General features: G+C 58.7%; 6 protein-coding genes across 6 annotated transcripts; 3 read left to right on the forward strand and 3 right to left on the reverse strand.

The window, feature by feature from the left end:
- Positions 1 to 75: 75 nt before the first annotated feature.
- CDEST_05732 (Putative major facilitator superfamily, MFS transporter superfamily) lies at positions 76 to 2,321 on the reverse strand (the record flags this gene model as incomplete). Its single annotated transcript, XM_062921891.1, has 6 exons — positions 76 to 456; positions 531 to 691; positions 784 to 1,281; positions 1,408 to 1,730; positions 1,846 to 1,922; positions 1,983 to 2,321. 6 exons carry the CDS (start codon positions 2,319 to 2,321, stop codon positions 79 to 81), a joined length of 1,776 nt encoding a protein of 591 aa, XP_062777942.1. The 3' UTR covers positions 76 to 78.
- Positions 2,322 to 4,346: 2,025 nt separating this feature from the next.
- CDEST_05733 (uncharacterized protein) lies at positions 4,347 to 7,317 on the reverse strand. The gene is made up of 2 exons (XM_062921892.1): positions 6,435 to 7,317; positions 4,347 to 6,370 (listed from the first exon to the last, which is right to left on the reverse strand). Exons 1-2 carry the CDS (start codon positions 6,513 to 6,515, stop codon positions 5,660 to 5,662), a joined length of 792 nt encoding a protein of 263 aa, XP_062777943.1. The 5' UTR covers positions 6,516 to 7,317; the 3' UTR covers positions 4,347 to 5,659.
- A 1-nt stretch (position 7,318) lies between these two features.
- Positions 7,319 to 7,987, forward strand: CDEST_05734 (uncharacterized protein). The gene has a single exon (XM_062921893.1). The coding sequence runs from the start codon at positions 7,563 to 7,565 to the stop codon at positions 7,806 to 7,808; it is 246 nt and encodes an 81-aa protein (XP_062777944.1). The 5' UTR covers positions 7,319 to 7,562; the 3' UTR covers positions 7,809 to 7,987.
- A 1-nt stretch (position 7,988) lies between these two features.
- Positions 7,989 to 9,448, reverse strand: CDEST_05735 (uncharacterized protein). The gene has a single exon (XM_062921894.1). The coding sequence runs from the start codon at positions 8,989 to 8,991 to the stop codon at positions 8,437 to 8,439; it is 555 nt and encodes a 184-aa protein (XP_062777945.1). The 5' UTR covers positions 8,992 to 9,448; the 3' UTR covers positions 7,989 to 8,436.
- Positions 9,449 to 10,065: 617 nt separating this feature from the next.
- On the forward strand, positions 10,066 to 15,377 carry CDEST_05736 (uncharacterized protein). The gene is made up of 4 exons (XM_062921895.1): positions 10,066 to 10,723; positions 10,799 to 12,066; positions 12,679 to 12,831; positions 13,178 to 15,377. Exons 2-4 carry the CDS (start codon positions 11,762 to 11,764, stop codon positions 14,817 to 14,819), a joined length of 2,100 nt encoding a protein of 699 aa, XP_062777946.1. The 5' UTR covers positions 10,066 to 10,723; positions 10,799 to 11,761; the 3' UTR covers positions 14,820 to 15,377.
- A 481-nt stretch (positions 15,378 to 15,858) lies between these two features.
- On the forward strand, positions 15,859 to 18,829 carry CDEST_05737 (Putative zn(2)Cys(6) fungal-type DNA-binding domain-containing protein). Its single transcript, XM_062921896.1, has 4 exons — positions 15,859 to 17,027; positions 17,117 to 17,371; positions 17,459 to 17,745; positions 17,825 to 18,829. Exons 1-4 carry the CDS (start codon positions 16,219 to 16,221, stop codon positions 18,457 to 18,459), a joined length of 1,986 nt encoding a protein of 661 aa, XP_062777947.1. The 5' UTR covers positions 15,859 to 16,218; the 3' UTR covers positions 18,460 to 18,829.
- The last annotated feature ends 159 nt before the right edge of the window (positions 18,830 to 18,988 follow it).

The following is an 18,988-nucleotide window of genomic DNA, read 5'->3' on the forward strand; positions in this document are numbered from 1 at the left end:
ATTTCCCTAATCCTCCTCCTCTCTCTCTCTCTCTCATGATGCCGCAACCGAGACTGAGGCGCAGCCCTTCTCGCCACTTTAAACATCACCCTTCTTCCCGGCCTCCTTCTTACGGATGTCAGTCCATCCCATAGCCCAGGCAAGCCCAAAGCAGACAACGCCCAGCCCAGCGAGCAGGTAAAACACCTCGCTGACGCTCTTCGAGTACGCCATGACGACGCCGGGGAGGTCCGCTTCGGGGACAACGTCTCTGAAGCCGGTGCCCCCAGCCACCAGGACGGTCCTCGCATCCACGGCCGGGGCGTACTTTGCCAGGTTGTTGCCCAGCCCCTCACTGAAGATGACCTCGCCGGCCGTCAGGAAGATGGCGCCAGCAAAGGTTTGCATGAACACCAGGGTCGCCATCGACACGGAGAGGCGCGCCGGGGGCGAGTTCGCCTGAACCGCGATGATGTGCTGTTGTTAACGCAAGGCAGCAGAGTCAGTATAACGTCGCACTGGAGATGGGGGACTGGCAGGGTGCGGCTCACCATCTGCATGCTGGCGCCGCGGCCCGCCCCGAGGAGGACCTGATAGCCTATCCACCTCCCGGAGCCTGTGGACGGCGTCCACGTCGAGATGAGCCCGTTGCCGATTGTGGACGCAACGGCACCAAAGACAACCCAGGGGAGATAGTATCCCAGTTTGCCGACTGCCAATACAAACGTGTTAGAACCCCCCTTCACGCAAAAAAGGAGGACGATGTCACCACGAAGATGAAACCGTTTCGGAAGATCAACTCACCCAGCGCCCCGGACACTACCGCAAACACCAGCTGGCCTAGGATGGTCGGCAGAACGTCGACCCCGCCCTGGAACGGCGTCGCCCCCTTGACGCTCTGGAAGTACATTGGCAGGTAATAGCTCGACACCAGCGCGATGCTCATGTTGAATGCGCCGACCACCCCGCTCACCCACACGATCCTGCTCTTGAACAGGCCCAGGGGGATCATGGCCTTGTCGTCGCCCTGCCTGCGTTCCCAGTAGAGAAACAACGCCGCCGTCACGCCCGCGCCGACGAATAGGCCGATGACAACGGCGGAGTCCCACGGGTGCTCATTGCCCCCGAACTGCAGGGCCAGGAGGAACATGATCGCCGCGGGGGCGAAGAGGGCGAAGCCCGGGAGGTCGAGGTGACGGGGCAGCTGGCTGAGCGCGAGGGGGTTTGTGATCTTGGAGGGAATGTGGATTAGGAACAGAAGAACGGCGACGACGGCGCCGATCGGAAGGTTGATATAGAAGCCTGTATGGTTATCCCCGACTAGCAATCAGCATCTCATCTCTCAACTGCCCAAGCAATTAGTTCGTTGCCCCGCTCCCCCCCCCCCTTTTTGGCGCGGTGAAAGATGGGAGGGTGAAAACCACTTACACCACCTCCAGTTCGCAAACTCGGTGAACGCCCCCCCGACGAGCGGCCCGGCGACGAGGCCCAGGTTCGAAACCCCGATCAAGACGCCGACGATGAAGGGCCTCCGCTGCAGCGGCACCGTCGCGCCGATGATGGTCAGCGCGCCGTTGAACAGCCCGGCGGACCCCATCCCCGCGACGGCGCGCCCGACGATGAAGACGTCTGACGACCGGGCCACGGCGCAGATCAGCGATCCCACCTCAAAGACGAAGAGGAAGCCGAGGAACGTCTGCTTGGAACGCAGGTGGGTGTACAGCTTCCCCGCGAACGGCTGCAGCGCGGCGCTGTCGGGCGTGAAGAATACGACGGTCAGTTAGGCTGTCGCGAAAAAAAAGGGGGGTTTTGTCTTTTTCTCTTTTTCCTTTGTATTTTATTCCTTGATGGTTGGGAAATACATACCCGCATAGGTTGTAGGCCGCGCCGTACCAGCCCACGTCGGCCAGCGAGTTGAACGCTGTCGTGATCTCGGGGATGGCCTAGGTAAACCGGTGTCAGCCATAGACGACTCTCTTGAGCCCATGGGATGTGTCCGGTACCGTCGTGATGATGGACATGTCGAGGAGCATGAGGAACACGACAAACGTCAACGCCGCGAGGACGAGGACGAGCCTAACGCCTGTGATGTACTCTTCCTCCTGATCCCCCTGGTCCGTCGTCAGGGCGCTCGCGTCGCCAGAAACGTCACGACTACCACCATCAGCTACGGGCTTTTCCGATATCTCAGCGTCGGATTCGATCAAGCATGAAACCGGCTCCTTGGGCGTCGCTTCATCGGCAGCGGCCAGCGGTGGTGACTGTGCTTCTGGGACTCGGCCCGGGGCTGCCAAGCCGGGCAGGGGTAGCACCTCGGGGCTGCGCGAGGCAGGCTTGTCCATGTCACAGAACTAGGTTGGTGATGACCGTGTAGGGCGGACAGATGACAACGTTCCTTGGCGTTGTTCAGACGAACGATGGTGGGCTATACCTTTCACACCAACGCTATTAGGCGGGTCGCCAATGCATATAAACAAGTTCTGCCGAAAAGGCGTAGCTCAAATCCTGCTCCACGCCAGTTCTGATGCCTGAACTCCGCACGAAAATAAGGACAGCCTTCAGACAATGACCGCTCATCTTTTGGCTTGGACGCAATCCGCAGTGCTGACCGAGCATCAGCTACACCTCCGGGATTCGCCAGCAACACGAATCCCGCGGGGCCTTTTTTTTGCTATCCTGTCTCGGACCGGATTTCCGCTTCCAACGAGTATCATTGGTCCCAACGCGTTGGATAGATACGACTCCGGCGTGTTCGTCCCGCCTCCCTGTTGACACGCCGCCCTCTCAGTAGTCACTCGGTAGTCACTTTGCTGTTTGCTTTCACAGTAGAGATTGTGGTTTGGATCAGCGTACCGGGGGTGGGGGGCGAGTTGGACGGACGAATTCATGTCAGCTCAAGAGGATTTGGCGCCGGTGACCTTCCCAATCCCGTCGGGTCAACAGCTGCTTACTCTGACGGCTAGACTCAGATACCCTGGTCAACATTCATTGGCCGCCTTGGTCTGACCTCGAACACATTCCCCCGTTCTTGATCTATAACATCGGGTTTTCGAGAATGCACTTGAACCATCCAATAACCACGGTTCTTCTCTGCAAACATCGCTTGACTCCCCCAAGTTTTTCGTTAGGTTGGTTTTGTTCCTACCAGCCATCTCCCTCGTGGAACTTTGTATCGCTTACATGACGTCGTCGCGACTTCAAGGGTCAGTGTCATCATGTAAGAGTCGGTTGCTCTGATGATCCTTTTCAGCCGCTCTGTAGTCGTCTCTCAGTGGGTGTCGTGCAACATGGTGGTCGTGAGGCTAGGGGGAAGGAGGAGGAGGCAAGTCATTCCGATAGGGGATGCCGCGCCCGGCTGTCCTCTTGCTGACGGCCCTTTCTTCGACGCTGCTGTTGACTTGCGTTCGCTCAAAATCGCCACGCCAGTGGTGCTGACCTGCGGAGCGTGTTCGAAGCACGTTACCGTCACCCTCAACCCAGCCGGGCCGTGATCACCTACAGCCGATTGATTCTACACGCACATGAAAACAACCTTGCATCCTGTTCGATGCGTTTCCAAGGCTTAAACTGCCAGGTCAAGTGACCGTCAAATGAACAGACTAGACAAGGTGGGATACGGGAGAGGCGTTTGTCGAACATGGTGGGAATATGTTTGGAATATGTTTGGCGTCGGGCCACAAGGGTGACTGCCTCGTCAGCGACAGAATGAAAGTCGACCTCGTCCAAAGATACCATAGAAACCCTCCAAGACAAAAAGCAGAGAGAAATAGTGGCGTTGATTGAGAATGAAGCCCTTCCTCCCGAAAGCCTCCAGCAGAGAGGACACCCACAGCGTATCTGATGTATTATGTCGTTCTAGCGCAAGGACAGATGGTTAGCCAAGTCGAGCACAGTACCAACCAGCGGCTTAGAAGACAATGTAAGGTTTGCATCACCGAAAGATAATGTCAAAGACCATTTCCGCTCGAGAAAAGTCACTCGGCTTTTCCCAAATACAAGTCAGGCGGGATCGACTTGTTAGCAGAAGCTCCTCATCCCCAGCTGTCCCTGGATATGACGACGAAACAACCCTCGCCTATCAGCCGTGACCGGCAGAATGAAACTCTCTCAGTCAGTTTTCAACGGCAATTTATGTTTAGTTTGTTAGATTCGACGTATCTGTAAGACCCGTTTCCTAGTTGAACACAAGAGGTAATCGGTAAGACCTCGCGCCAAGGGAAGTTACAGAGGCATTTCATGATGTCAATAATCAACGGCCAAGGCCGGGCTATGCATATGTTTGGCGTCACCAGTATGCGACAGGAAGTTTGTGGTGCCAAGTTTGCATTTCGGGATGTTGCCTACAGGTTTTATCAAGCAGCCCGATTTATTCTGGTCACTCGGACCGCTTCACAACTTTCGTGCTTGTACTGTGTAAAGTGTCAAAAGGAGAACGCGTACAAGAATGGAAAAGAAACCCCAAAAACGCCAACTCATGTAGTGTTGTGCAATCGCGAGCGAACCTGGAGCGCCGTTCGTACCACTGCACTGAGACCCGACACCGACAGATGTTCTGAAGGATTGTTCATGCGAGCGGTCCAGCAGCCTCGCAGTGGTGGTCGCCTAGAAGCAGCCCGGTAGTCAGCCATGCCATGGCACATCTGGGCAGACTTAATCAAATCGAGCCGGTATGCTACAGTAAATAGTACGATAAGTATGGTGTCCAGAAGTGTTCCCCGGCACCTTTTGGTACCGGGGATGCCAAGGATCCCGCTGACATATCCGGGAGCGTGCCGGAGGGGCCGAGGATCCCCCGTGTCTGAGCTTTGTCCGTGGCAACGGGCGAATTCCCGGGCGAATCCCCGGGCGGAAGTGGTTTTATCTCCGAATATTTGTGTCGCAGTCGGGGTTGACGCCAACCGAAAACTCGGCTATACATATGTTTTCATGGCTTCTATCAATGAATAACGGTTTTGGCCTCATTGGCCAAGTAGGTAGGCGGGAGGCCAACGGCGCCGTGGGTTTCTCAATAATCAAAGTTGCGGGGGACAGAGCCACTCCGTACGTCACGTCACAAACCAAGCTGAGCCGATGTAAGGATACCGCGTCCGGATCGCTATTTATGACTTACAGGGGTGCAAAAGTAAAAAAAAAAAAACAATACCGTTCAAACCCCGAGGTGCCGCCTGCTGCCGGGGGCGCAAGCAGGGAGGGCGGCAATGAGGAAATGAGGAGGGTGCCACACGGGTATGGGGGTTTGCTTCGGCCGTACCTGTACGCCGTGGAACCATTCTCACGGCCGACAGGCAAGGTCGACTTTGCATTGACGATGCTTTCGCGCATGCGACGGCAGCAGGGTCAGCGGGAGGAATATCGTGAAGGGACAGGAGATCCGTCGGGCCACAATGGTGTTCGCAGGCGTCACGCGCGGGCGTCGCGGCAGGCGACGCCGCGGACATGAGGGATTTTGATTGCTCGGTGCGGGGCCATCGGTGTGACTTCTCAGGCGTTCAACCCTTCACCGAGTGGATCAAGCCAGCGCCGGTAGTCCGGGAACCGGCGGAAGTGTTTCCCGAACAGATCCACTTAAAACGACATGTTGCAAGGCCGCAAGGCCAAAACGCACAACGCCACCCCACCCAGGTCCCCGTGCCCCCATTCAAGGGAAGGAAGGGAAGGGGGGGGGGGGGGGGGGCGTGTGTCAATCGCCAGTCAGTCGTTTGAACAGTGAGTATAAGAGGAGAGATGAGATGCCATTGTTTCGGCTGGTTTGATTCACAGGCGCTTCGGCAGCATTTTTCGTCCTAGCAGACCTGAGCCATGACGGAGTGTCGGCTGGATTCCGAATGGGTTTGGGCCTTCTCCGGCCGCCCCCGTTCCACCAAAGACCCGGATGATCCATTCTTTCGAAGATTTTCGCGTCCACGCGCGGGGGGCTGGTCATCGTCGGGCTGATTCCGTCACACGTCGTTGGTGAGAGGGAACAAAGAAAAGTCAAGAACCAAGAGGGAGCCAGCCGTGCCGGCCCTGAGTGCATGCTCCCAAGACAAATACGGGGCGAGGGCGACACCAGCACGGAGGTGTGTTGGAAAATGACATCAACTCCGGGCGTAGTCGCGCTGGGCAAGAGGTCTCCGGCTGGAGACAGCAGGGGCAGAAAAGTGGATGCGACTTCCGGAGGACACGGAGAAATCAGCGTGGCGTCGTCAGCGGCCATCAGGTGACCGGGGGGGCCGTACCGGGCGGCGACAGTTCCCACTGACGAAAATGGCGCACCGCTGCGCTGGGAGGTCATCTTCAGCGGCGATTTGACGATGAAATCCTCCGGCCGCTGATGCCTCTGTGGACCGTCGGTGCTGCCTCCACGGCCCGAGCCCCTCAAGGCGATGAGCAAGCAGTGCCAAATCGTTCGCTTTCTTCTGTGTGAGCGCTCTTGGAGAAGGGGAGGGGGGGGGGGGGGGGGGGGGAGGTCACACAACCTGCGTCCGTCGTGTCAGATGTAGGGTTTCAGATGACGCTGTCCTGCGGTTGCAGGGTGGGAAGAGGCGAAAGGGCATCAGTCTCTCCTGCTTTTTGTTTGTGCCGCGGACCGGTGCGCTGAGCTCAGCTGCACTGACACAAGCCCCGGGTCGGAGTGGGTTGTGAGGGAGGAGGCACCCGCAGTGGTAAAGTTACCGGCAGGCCGGCAGAAACATTTTGGACACTGTCCGTTGGTAACGGGCTTCAACTTTCAAGGGCCATGTCCGAAGTCGCACAAACGAAGCGCGTCGCCAAGGAACAGGGGCTCCAGTCTCCAGATGCTCTAGAGAAATGAGTGAGGAGCTGGTTTCCAATGTCGCGACTGCTGCCAGCCGGGGAAGAAATCGGAATAAAACGTGCGAAACGAGATGGGAGAGAGGCCACCGCCAGTCAGCCGCCAGCCGCCAGCCGCCAGCCGTCAGCCCCGTCTGGGGATCTGCCGAACGGTCTGAAATAGGCTTTCTTCGGTCGCCGGGGATGAGCGTTTGGATGTTCCGCATCGTACGAGTGCGACGCAACGCGCTTCCCCAGCCGAAAGAGAAGAATGGAGCGAAACCTGACGCAACTGTGGAAACCTGTTGAGATGGTGGTGCTGCAGTGTGTTGAGCGCAGCTTGCATTCTGTTTCCAGTGCGAGAGACTAACAGGTGGCACGCTGTGTACTTCCTACGCTGCACAGGAACGTATCGTGTCTCTAGTGATGGTCGTTCTGGGGGTTTTGAGGCCGCGACAGGCCCGGCTTTGTCCTCGAATCAGTGCGTAAAGGCTTTGCTACAAATTTTGCAAGGCGAGTGAGTGGCCGAGGGTCGAGGGCGATGAGGGCGACGGAATGACAGCGGTGTCCCCACTTTCCGACGCATCTCCGCCTCGGTGGCCATAGTGTACTGTCCCACGCCGCCGATACAGTCTCGCCCGTGACAGAGCAGCAGTTGCGCACGCTCGTCAACGAATGGGGCCAGATGTGGCGTGAAACCGTATGTGAGGATTGTCGTGACGACAGAGCGTTAAGCATTCGCATGCTCGTGATTCCAATGCTCGTGAATCGTGGACGACGGCCGGGGTGGGGGCTGCTCCAGGCGCGCGTGCATGTACGCTCCAGCTCCATCCAGCACGGGCCGGATGAGGCAAAGGTCCAGGCCCGAGGGCAAGTCGAGTTTGATTGACCAAAATTTTGGCGCGTCGCCGGAACGAGATGGCGCTGAACGTCCTCGGGATTGTCGTTCCACGTTGAGAACCGGGCAAGGGGGAGGAGAGAAGGGTGTCCCCCGGAGCAATGACGGAACAAAAAGCATGGCTGGCCGGGGCGAAGCGGCACCTTCTTGCCGTGTCTGATTTTGCACACGACGGCCGATATGGTCTTTCCTTCCACGATGTCATTTAGGCGATTGAGGCCGCGCCAACGTAGGTACTCTAGATGCGCAGACGGACCGTAAGCTCAGGCGGTTGCCCCCAGTCGCTGGAATGGCATGTTGGAATCCGCAGTGGCTGACTGAGTGACAGAGACTTTCCGCTGGCCAACGAAAGAAGAGAATGTAGACCGAGATCCAAACCGTGCCACCGTCGACGGAGGAAGCCAAGCTGACAGCCACCGGCCCCGCCCCAGATGCAAGCAGCGACGATGTACTCCAGAGTAAGCATGCACTTTATATTTAGCTGCTGGATTGGAGAATCGGCGAACAGCGCCTCCGGCAAATGAATGGGGCCATGCACATGGAGAGACGGACGGACGGCCAGAAGGCGGACGGCTACACTCATCTTACCTCGTGTCCGGGCCTCCTTTGACCTCGGTCGGTAGGGCCGTGCTGTGGATAGGTGAACAAACCAAAACACGGGGGCGAAGCGTAGCATGGGAGGCGTCATGCCGGGCGCCGCATTTCCGTTGTGTCTGTAAACGTGTGAACGAGCGGTGGAGGGCGCTCTTCCGGTCGAGGTTGGCGCCGTGCAGATCTTGGATGCTGAATCAAGGAAGCGGCAATTTGCACAGCAGGCAGTGTAGTGTGGTGTACTCTGTAGGCGTCAACCTGTTACCGCCGGTGGGATTTGGGCGCTCCGTGGAATTTGGGGGAAAGACAACCGAGACGGAGGGCGATGGCGACCAGGGGCGCGACGGCGATTCTGGCCCCAGCCAACGGCGTTCGGTCGACCACGCCCCCATGTCATATGGCCCTGTAAGCTGAAAGACTGCTGGCCAGTGCCCAACGACCATTGTTGTCGAGTCGCTCAAGACAGGGAGAGAACTTTCAGTGTGTGGGGGGGTGGTGGAAGTCGCCCGATCGCTCTGGCCGTGTTTCCTATTGTGGGTGGGCCCAAGCCCGGCGTACCGCGGACATGACATGGTTTGCGACTCTGTGCTGCCGATGAGCGAAGCGCTGTAGCACTCGGTGGGCCCGGCGAGGTCGCAGGCGAGAGTTGCAGACAAAGGGCCGGTCGGGTCCGAAGCGCTAAGCTCGGCGGTGGTCGTGGGACCCGCGAACGCGGTCAATGAAGTAGAGTTGATATTTATTGCGATGCACATCGATCTCAGGATAGCATTTCGCGAGGGCAGTGGAAGTTGCCCGGAGACTGCTAATGGGCATGTAAAGGTTGCTCAGAGCACCGATGGCCGGGGAGAGATGGAGCAACGGGCCTCCCAGCAGACGGCGGGTTTCCCTGGCAAACGGGATGCGCACCGATCGGTGACGGACGGAGGGCAGAGGACGGATGGATGCGAGACACAAGGCGTATCGGTGAGGTTACCACCAGGCACTGTGGCGCTACTTTATCGTTTTGGCTTTTCGGGTACTCTTTGCAGCCAGGGGGTTGTTGTTCTGTGTTTTTCAGTCGTGGGTTGGGCAGAAATGCGATGGGGAAGGAGGGGGTTGATCGGGAGTATGTTAAGTGTTTGCTGAGGACAGGCCGAGATGGAACATTAAAATAGATAAAAGAGAGAAAGAAGGATTGATCAAGAGGTTTCTTACGGATGCCTCAGATGCCTCGGATGCCCCGTTGATGAGATGTCATTCTTCCCTTCCCATACACAAAGTAAAATGGGGGCAGGCGCTTTCGGCACAACCTGCTGGGGTGAGATCTGGAGACAGGCAGGCACCTGCAGCGAGATTGCCGTCCCGGTGGACGATAAACAGGCAGGTTCTGGTCCGGCACAGTGTGTCAGGCAACGCAAGCGCACGCGCGCGCGCCCCGAGACAGGTAGGTATGTACAAGAGGGCGGGGAAGGCGGGTGCCAAAGACGGAGAGCCGAGTACTTTCCAGAATGCGGCGTAGTGGCAGTAGGGCAAAGTACCACCGGTGGTGTAAATGACACCGGAAAGGAAAAGGGGGTTCACGGAAGGCAGACATGGCAGGGTGGGCCACTTTGTTCCTGCTTCCCCCTCCGTAACCCGTCCCTCCTTATTCAGCTCCGGCACCATCAGCCGATCCGCCCGTAAAACCTCAATAGAGAACCCCCCCCCCAAAAGGTGCGTCCGTGTTTGTGTCTGTCGGTCCGTGTCTGCCCCAGGCATTCCCTCGTCCGCTTCCCCCTTCCCTCCTGCCGTCGTCTCCCCCCCATCTTTCTTCCCGAGGGCTCTTTCTGATTTGGCAGTTTTTTTTTCTTTCTTTAGTTCTAAGTACCTGTGCGATTCTTCACTTTTTTCTAGAGAACTTAGCTGCTCTTTTCCAAAAGACACGCCCCCCATCCGTTTTCCCACCCTTCTGCCGAAAAGCAAGGTGGAAAAAAGAAAGAAAAGGAGGACCCCGCCGAATGCTGCCGCGTCCGCAACCCGCGCCCAGCCCTGAGTGGAGATGGACATCTGGCGACATCCGTCCGTCTCATCGGGGGCCACCATACAGAAAGAAGAGCAGCCGCGTCAACATAAGAATCGGGTCAAGTTGGTCGAGTCGGTTCAAACAATGAGAAGACCTGCGTTCTCTTGAACCAAGTAACTGATGTGAAGATGGTTGGGAATCACGGAAATGGAAGAAAGAAAAAGAGAATGGTCAATAGGTATACCTTGCAGCAGGCGGAGAGAAACCTGTGCGAGGGCCGCCGCCCGCGTTCCGTATTGGTTCCGGGTCACCGTCGCCGTCTTCTGCTTCTCTCTCTCTACCTCTGCCTCTGCCAGATTCAAGGTCTGCCTGCCACATGCAATCTCGATCACCTCTTGATTCTCTTCCTCCAGGTCTACCTGGGGTCGTCTTTTAGGCCGATGTGTCCAATGCATTATTGAATCCCATCTTTGACATTTCCATCAGCACCATCCGTCGGCGGCGTGCCAAACTCTCTCTTCCTCTCCCCCCCCCCCCCCCCCCGCCCCCCCCCCCCCCCCCCCGCTTGCCCACTCCAGGCGTGTGCCTTCTTTGACCATCACACCCCTCACCGTTTCCCTAACGCCACCCCCTCTTTCCTTCTCAAACCGCCGAAAGCCTGAGGAACCACCGCCCGGATTTTGTCGCCCACAAGGGCCACCACCGAGAAACCACGGCCGACCGTGTGCTCCGGTTCCCTTCTCGTTCTCCTTTTTGTCTCCCACAACGCACCCAAGGCGAAGAAGCCACATCCCCCTTTCCAAACAAGACCATTTACATCATTTTGTTCCGGCGCAGTCCCGGAGGTCGCTAGTCTTGCCCCGACTCGATTTTGATTGATTTCTTCTCCTCTCTCGGGTCGCTGGTTGTGGGACCGTCCTCCTCCTCCCACCATTCCCCCGTCCCCCGTTCCTTCCCTCGCCCCCTCCCTCCTGCCTTCCCCCCCCAAGCGCTCTTCCCCTTCCAGGCGTCCTGACCTTTGCGCCGCCGCCGCCGCGCCCGCCCGCCCGCTTTACCTCCTGCTCCTGCCTGGGGGTCTCGCCTTTTTCTGGAGCCACCCTTCTCCATAATCTCGGCGCGACGGGTCTTCTCTTCTCTGCGTCACCCGGCCCCAAAACTCTCTTCTCTTCCGGAGCCCCCTCAACAAAACACTCCTCCTCCCGCTCCCCTTCCACCCCCGAACTCTTCCTCCTTTTCTTCCTTTCTTCAACTTCACCTCGTTGACTCTCCGGCCTCTTGACGCCGGTCACCTCCGTGTCGTCGTACTTGTTGTCGTCGCCGTCGCCGTCGCGTCACCACCAAACCCCACCCATCGTCACCCAACACAGACCTGATCGCGTCGCGTCCCATCCGCCCCCGTCACCCAACACATCAGCCGACGCGCGCCTCATCGTCGCCTGGGTCTTGCCAGCAAGCAAAGACATCTTGTCGCGTCGCAAGTCAAGACACTTCTCATCACTGCGACGACATCAACGCAAACCCTCGTAGCTTTGCATAGCATCATGTCCGCCAGCGTCGTGCGGTCTACCGCCCTGCGAGCCGGCGGCGCCTGCGTCCGCTGCCGCAAGGGCAAGACCAAGTGCGTCTACGAAAACGGTCGCGCTCCTTGCAAGAACTGTGCCAAGGGCATGCACGAATGCTATCTGCCCTCCGAGTCCATGGCCCATCATCACGGCCAGTCACCCGCCCGTCACACCGCTGCCCATCGCCCAGCGCGCGAGAGCCTGCCTGCCTCGGTTCCGGCCGGCGATGTTCGTGCCGCCAACCCGGCCTCTACCGCGTCTCGTCACGTCCAGACACCCGAGAAGTAAGTCCAGAACGCGCTGTCCTGTTTTACTTTGCTCGTCACCGCCTCTCCATCTCTCTGTTACCATACCTTTTGCCCCCCTCTTGAGCGCACAAACTGCCTCGCGCCGAGTGCCCCGTGTGCTATTCTGGTCCTTCGGGCGTGTCGCCGCCGCCGCCGCCTTCCACCGCCGCCGAGCAGGGAGGGGAGCTCGGCCCCTTCTGCATGCGGCCTGGGCGCGGTGGCTGTCCCCTCCCTCCCCTTCTCCCCTTCTCATCATGCGCGAGGTCATTGCTTGTGCTTCATCTGCCCACTCCCCCTTTTCACACCCCCTTGCTTGATTTGGTCTTCCCCAAGATCCGCTGCCTCTGCCTCGATTTCCCGAAGACAGCATTTCATCTCGCAACCCGACGGCATCTTCCACCGCCGCTAGCCTGGGCCTCGGGGCCGTGTCCTGGCGGCGGCGCTACCCATTCCTTGTCCATTTTCGTGCGCCATCCCCATTCTCATTTCCCGACTCGCATCCCGTCTCCTCCACCCCATACTCCACTCTTCTCTCCCGGCCCAGTCGCCGGTTCATTTTGTTCGTTGCTCCAGGCGCGTGCGTAGAATGCTGACTTGAACCCTCGCCAGATTGACTCCGGAGCTCATCCAAGAATGCGAACGCGTCATTTCCAAGACGTACCCGGCCTGTGTTGCCTTCCACAAGCCGTCATTCATTCAGCAACTCAAGAACGCCTCTCTTGACCCGGCCCTCATTTACGCTCTGCTCACGTGCGCTGCTCGGTATGAACTCTGTTTCCGTTCTGTTTTCATCCCCCCTCCACCCTCGCTGGCCTGCCTAGCCGATACCCGATTCCAATACCCTCTCCGCCCTCTTGTGTTTCACTACCTTCCCCCCGCAACGTCCGTCCTTTCTGTGGGTGGCGCGGCCTTCCGGTCGGATGTGTCGCATCGGCTCACTTGTGCCCAAATATGTGCGGACTTGGGCCGGGGGGAAAGTCGTCCACTCTTTTTCCCTGTTTGACTTTCGGCCGACTCAGTTCCATGCCGCCGCCGCCCCCCCCCCCCCCCCCCCCCCCCCCCTCGCCTCGCTCTTCAGCGGATGACCGCTAACCTGGTGCCCCTGTAGGAGCTCCCCCACTCTCATTAGGCGCTATGGCGGACAATCCGGCGCGACCGGAGCCGCCGAGCACTTCGCCGCCAAGGCCATGGGCATCATCAATCAGAACCTCGACACCCCCAGCCTGGCGGAGATCCAGGCCATCTGCTTGATCATCATCCACGAGTGGGGCTCCCGCAATGCTGTTCGTGCTTACATCTACCTGGGCCAGGCTAGCCGCATGGTCCAGATGTACCGCATCCTCCACAGCCACCATGCCGCTGTCAGCGATGCCGACCGCTTTTTGCAGGATGAGTCGTTCCGCCGCGTGCTCTGGCTGCTGTACATCCTCGACTGCCTGCTCACCAGCACACCGGGCCGACAGCCGGCACTGTCCGTTAACGACACTTCCGATGTCTCTCTGCCTTGCTCCGACATGAACTTTGCCTTTGGCAATGCCGTCTTTGTCCAAACCATCAACCTGTCGGACCCCAGTCGCTTGCCCACCGGCACACGCACCGATGAGGTGGGCGAGTTCGGCCAGATCGTCCTGGCCACACGCATATGGCGCGATGTGGTCCAGATGCTGATGACCACAACGACCGAGACGTTCAACGACAACGTCTGCTCCGGCCTCATGGCGGAGATTGAGCGTCTACGTGCCTCTCTTTCGATGCAATACGTCGACAAGCCTGGTCAAATCAACCTGCACATCACCATGGGCTCTGGCTTTACCTACGCCATGCTTCACTGCATGCTTCATTGCGCATCGATCTTCATTAACCGCCGCCGACTGTTGCAATATGTAACGGCTCCTGGATTCAACCTCGAGAGCTGGCGCCTGACGCCCCAGTGCCACGAGATCATTGACAGACTCTTCACCTCGTGCCACAGCACCATTGCCATGCTGACGGCGCTTGAGGCCGGCTTCGACAAGGAGGGCATCATCTGCTTCCCCATCTTCATGCTCTTCTCTTCCTTCACGGCCAGTGCCACGGTCGCCTACCTGTCTCTCAAGGGCCTCACCCCTCCCAACGCCGTTGAGACGGCCGGCCATATTGTGCGCGACGGCCTCCACTTCATGCAGGACGGAGTGGACACCTGGCCTCTGATCAGCTCGTGGCTTCGCCATCTTGCCGTCATGCACAGAGTGCTGGGCAATGATGCCGGTGCCGCGAGCCCCAGCGTGGGCGGCACCTCGGTTCCTCCCACAGCGGTGCCCGCCGACCAGGCTTCCGTTAAGGATGAGGCCGCGTCCAACCCCGACACCAACCCGGACGCCATGGACTATGATCAGTCTTCCAACGCCGCGGCGCCCCAGGCCCCGCTCAACAACCACACCGCCTCCGTCAGCGAAAGTGGACGTGACAGCGGACGCGATAGCGAGCCGCCCGCCCCTCCCCCCCGTCGCTCCGGCGTTACGACTATCAACGGGGGCTCTGGCGGAGTCGGCACTCCCGCTTCGGCAAGCCCTCCTCCCCCTCAGCAGCAGGCCGAGATCAAGCAGTCCACCGAGATGCTGCCGCAGCCGCCCATTGGCAACGGCGTTCAGTCTTCGGAGCCGGCTGCTTCTGTGCCCCAAGACATGACGGCCAGTGAGCTGTGCTCCGCGTTTGAGCGACAGCTCCTCGAACTGGACGACCTTGCCGCCTTCATGGGCGGTGGCGTTTGACTCACCTCTTGATTAATATTTACCTCTTGACCAGAGACTCTCATACAACCAACGTGGTGACGTGTCTACGTCATTTCGGACCGGCATCTTGTACAGTACGACTCAAAAAATACCCTGCGACTAACTCTTGTGATCTTGCACCGGGCGGCGTTGCGACGCCGTCCCTGGGCGGGGATCGGTGTTGTCTTTTGAGATTCATGAGGAGGTGTTGGTGGTGGTGGTGGTAGTTGTGTTGCGCGGGAACTAGGATGGATCGGGTCGGGTGGCAAGTCTTCTCTCGTGCGTTGCTCTCTGAAGTAAAGCGGCGTGGTGTGGGGAGAGGGAGTAATGAGCTTCTTAGTATTTTTTTGGCGTTGGAGGTCGAGTCGACGATTGGCTTCGGCCGGCTCTACGGAGACGTTGGCGGCTGCGGTTTGTGTCTTGTTTTTCCTGCGGTTATGGCAGCATCAAGGGCCTGGGAATACTTCCCTTGAGGTTATGCTGCACCACTCAAAGCAGCACGAAGGCGTTTCGGATTCGTCGCTTGATAACTCTTTAATCGTATACCCGTGCCATATTGAAAGGTTCGTGTCCAGTCCCAGTGGTGATGTGATGTTTTGCTTGCCTGAATGACAAGGATGCGCAACCAAGTCCTTCATCAATCTGGAGGGTGGATGGAGACACCTGGCAGCCGGTATGAAGCAGTGGCTGTTGTGTGTCTTGTCACATGTGTTTGATGTTCGAAGCCAATCCGCGCGTCTTCATCTCATCGTCATCTCTTTGCTCGCTTGATGCCACACACTCACTCACTCACTCTGCATGAGATTGAGACGAGATGTCCGGGGCCGGAATTCGGCCTTTTGCGAATCCCGAGTCCTGGCCGATCGTCTGTGCACCAGCGACAAGCCACACCAACGCCACAGGAGAGCCACAACTCCCCTTAGCACCGAATGGCCCGCTGGAGACGGACGGACTTTGATTTCTTCCCGTCCAACTCCGTCTGCACGACGTACATATGCGTCAGGGTCCTCGAGATCGCCCACCCCCCAGTGGCCAAATCCGCCGGAGTTCGTACGTCTTCTGTTTTTTTGCCATTCCCACCGCTGGTCGACTCTCCTTTCAGTTACGGTACTACATGGCTGTTGCGGAGAGGAACGAAATCTGAAGCCCGGTTCATGACGATTATACTCTGTACTCTCTTGAGGCTGCATTCGGAAAGTTTCGCAACGACTCGATCCGCCCCGCCCCCCTGCGTCCTCCCTGTGTCCGACCGACCTGGAACGCTGTGACTTACGTCGTGATCACCCAACGCACATACGCAACGAGTCGAGTCAGGGGCTGCCGCTCGCCGGGCCGGAAAACCCGGGCCTTCGGTCCGCATTCTTTCTTCTTCTTCTTCTTCCGCTCACCCCAATCCCGGATGCCGACCGGGATTGAAACCCGCGACTCGGGGTCGGCGGCCCATTCGGCCAGCAGCGAGGCCGGCATCGCCGCGCCGTACGGGCGGGCGTGTACCAACTGCTCCCGGGCCAAATGCAAATGCATCCTCCGCCCTGTCGGCGGGGCGTGCGAGCGCTGCCACCGCCTCAGCAAGACGTGTCAGCCGAGTAACCCGATCCGCAGGCGCTCCAAGAAGCCGCCTTCCAGCAGGACGGCCCAGCTGGAAGAGAAGCTCGATGGCCTCGTCACGTTGCTGCGCCAATCGGGCCGTCCGGATCTCCCTGCCGACCTCGGCGTCGACTTCAACATTCCCGGCGTCATCCCCTCGTCATCATCGACGGCGACGACGAAGGCGGTCAGGGAGCCATCTTCGGACATGCGCCGCAGCAGTGAGTTCTTTTCGGCATCGTCCCACGGAGACGGCGGCGGCGGCAACGATCGCACGAGAGCGGACTCGTTGCCAACGCCGACGCAGACCGCGAGCCCCGAGGGGCCGGGGTACGGTGACGAGCTGCCGTCTCCGGACGAGGCGGAGGCGCTGTTCGAGGCCTTCCGGGGCCAGAACCTGAAGTATTTCCCCTTTCTGAATTTCAGGGCCACCATGACGGCGCAGGAGCTCCGGGCCGAGCGGCCGTTCCTGTGGATCTGCATCATGACGGTTGCGTCAAGGGTGTCGAGCCAGCAGCTCGCGCTGGGCCAGCGGGTGCGGCAGATTGTGAGCCAAAAGCTGGTCGTCGAGAACGAGCGGAGCATCGATTACCTGCTCGGACTGTTGGTTATTCTGGGATGGTCAGTCGCGTTCGTTCCACCGCCCCCCATCGTAGAGTAATGGCCCAATGGGGGTTTTGCTGACCTTTTTTCTTTCTTTGGACATCAAGGGCGAACCACCAGCTTGGTAATAAGCCTTTCATGTGTCTGTTTTGCCAGATTGCCATCGGGCTCATCTTTGACTTGGGCATATCCCGCGATCCCCTGGATGGTCTGAACCCCTTTCTATGTTGGAAGGCCGCTCAGGAGAGGGCCACCCAGGAGAAAACCGGGATGGTCTGCCCGACTCTCTACGTCAAGTCGCAGATGCCGCGGACAATGGAGCAAAGGAGGGCGGTCGTTGCGGGCTACCTGGTCACCTCGGCGTGAGGATCCCATCCCTCTTCCTTCGTTCTCTTCACTTCACCCCCGCAGTGATTGTGCATCGTGCCCCGGCTGACTCTCCACCACAGCGTCGCAAGTTTCCTGGGAAAGATGGACCCCCTACGCTGGACGTCGCACATGGACGAGTGTCTCCAGATCCTCGACGAACAGCCAGAAAGCCCCTCGGACCGTAGTCTCGCCGCGCTCGTCAAGATGCAGCTGCTCAAGGACGAGGCCGGCAAGCTGTCATCTCGTTCCGACGCGATGCTGGAGGCTATGGACGGCCCAAAGACACCGATGGCCATGTACGTCAAGGTACTGCAGACTCAGCTGCAGCGCATCATCCAGAGTCTGCCCTCGGAGCTGCAAAGCACAGGTTCGTCTCTGCCTACCCCGCGGGAAGGTCGACCGACCGACCGACCGACCAACTGACTGACTGAGTGACCTCCCGATAGACAGCATCATCGCCCAACTCCACTGCACGGAGCTCGCCATCCAAGAGACGGCCCTCTCGACAAAGACGGGCGCCTGCGTTCCCGCCAACCTGCCCGACGTCGCCCGCCTCGACATCTTCTACGCATGCCTGCACGCCGTCAAGGCCTGGTTCGACCACTTTTTCACCCTTCCGCCAGCGGCCTACTTCTCGATCCCTTTCCTCTGCTTCGCGCAGCTGAGCCACTGCACCGTCGCGCTGTACCGCCTCTCGGTGCTCGAAGACCCGGTTTGGGACCGCGCGAGTGTGCGCTCCACCATCGACCTCATTGCGACGCTCGACGAGGTCGGCGACCGCTTCGGCCGGGTGTGCGCCGAGGTGGGGCTCGACGTCGACGTCGAGGACGGCAATGCCTTCACCAAGGCCGTCAAGACGATCAAGGGTCTCAGGAGCACGTGGGAGGCGGCTATGGCGCCGTTGGCGAAAGCGGATCCGGCGGCGGCGGCAAGTGGCGTCTCCGGCGCGGGTCCGGGGATGCTCACGGCCGGAGGGGTGCCGATGCCGGCCGGGTTAGGGGAGGTCGAGATGGGACAATTGGGGTTGGAATTGATGGACAATCGGTGGTTTACCGACATCTTCACGCCGTTTGATTTTTGATATCTTTGATTGATGGGAGGAGGTTCAAGGCGCAAGTACGGTCAGGGCATGTATGGATGGGTTCATTGGTGGATCGGCCGACTAGCGATTCGGGTTACGATTCTGGCGGTGATACCTGGAAAACCTTTTTTTCTTGTTTTTTTCACACCGTCGTGCTCGCCGCTCAACAGTTCTGTGGCGTGTATGTCTGATGGAGTGTAACATCAACACTTGTTTTGTCTTGTCCCTCACTCTTACTCCGGATGTCGTTTTTGTAGCATAGTGTTGCGTTTTCGGAGATGTATGAGTTCGGCCTAAGGTGTCTGACGAGTACCATGCAGAGCAGTGTTACTAGCATCAGTGATATCACCAAGGTTGGAGTACATTATCCATTCATTTTTATCAGTAGAAGAATTAAAATGCCGTGTTGATATCCCACGCCACGTAAGTCCATCCCTCTCGACGGTCCGGATCCAGACAACAACCATGAGCGAGAACAGGGAGCACAGGGAAGCCGCAAGAAGAAGTGACCTTCCTGTTGCCGCCAATG

Source organism: Colletotrichum destructivum, chromosome 3, assembly GCF_034447905.1.
Source record: "Colletotrichum destructivum chromosome 3, complete sequence".
In the NCBI taxonomy this organism is placed as follows: domain Eukaryota; kingdom Fungi; phylum Ascomycota; class Sordariomycetes; order Glomerellales; family Glomerellaceae; genus Colletotrichum; species Colletotrichum destructivum.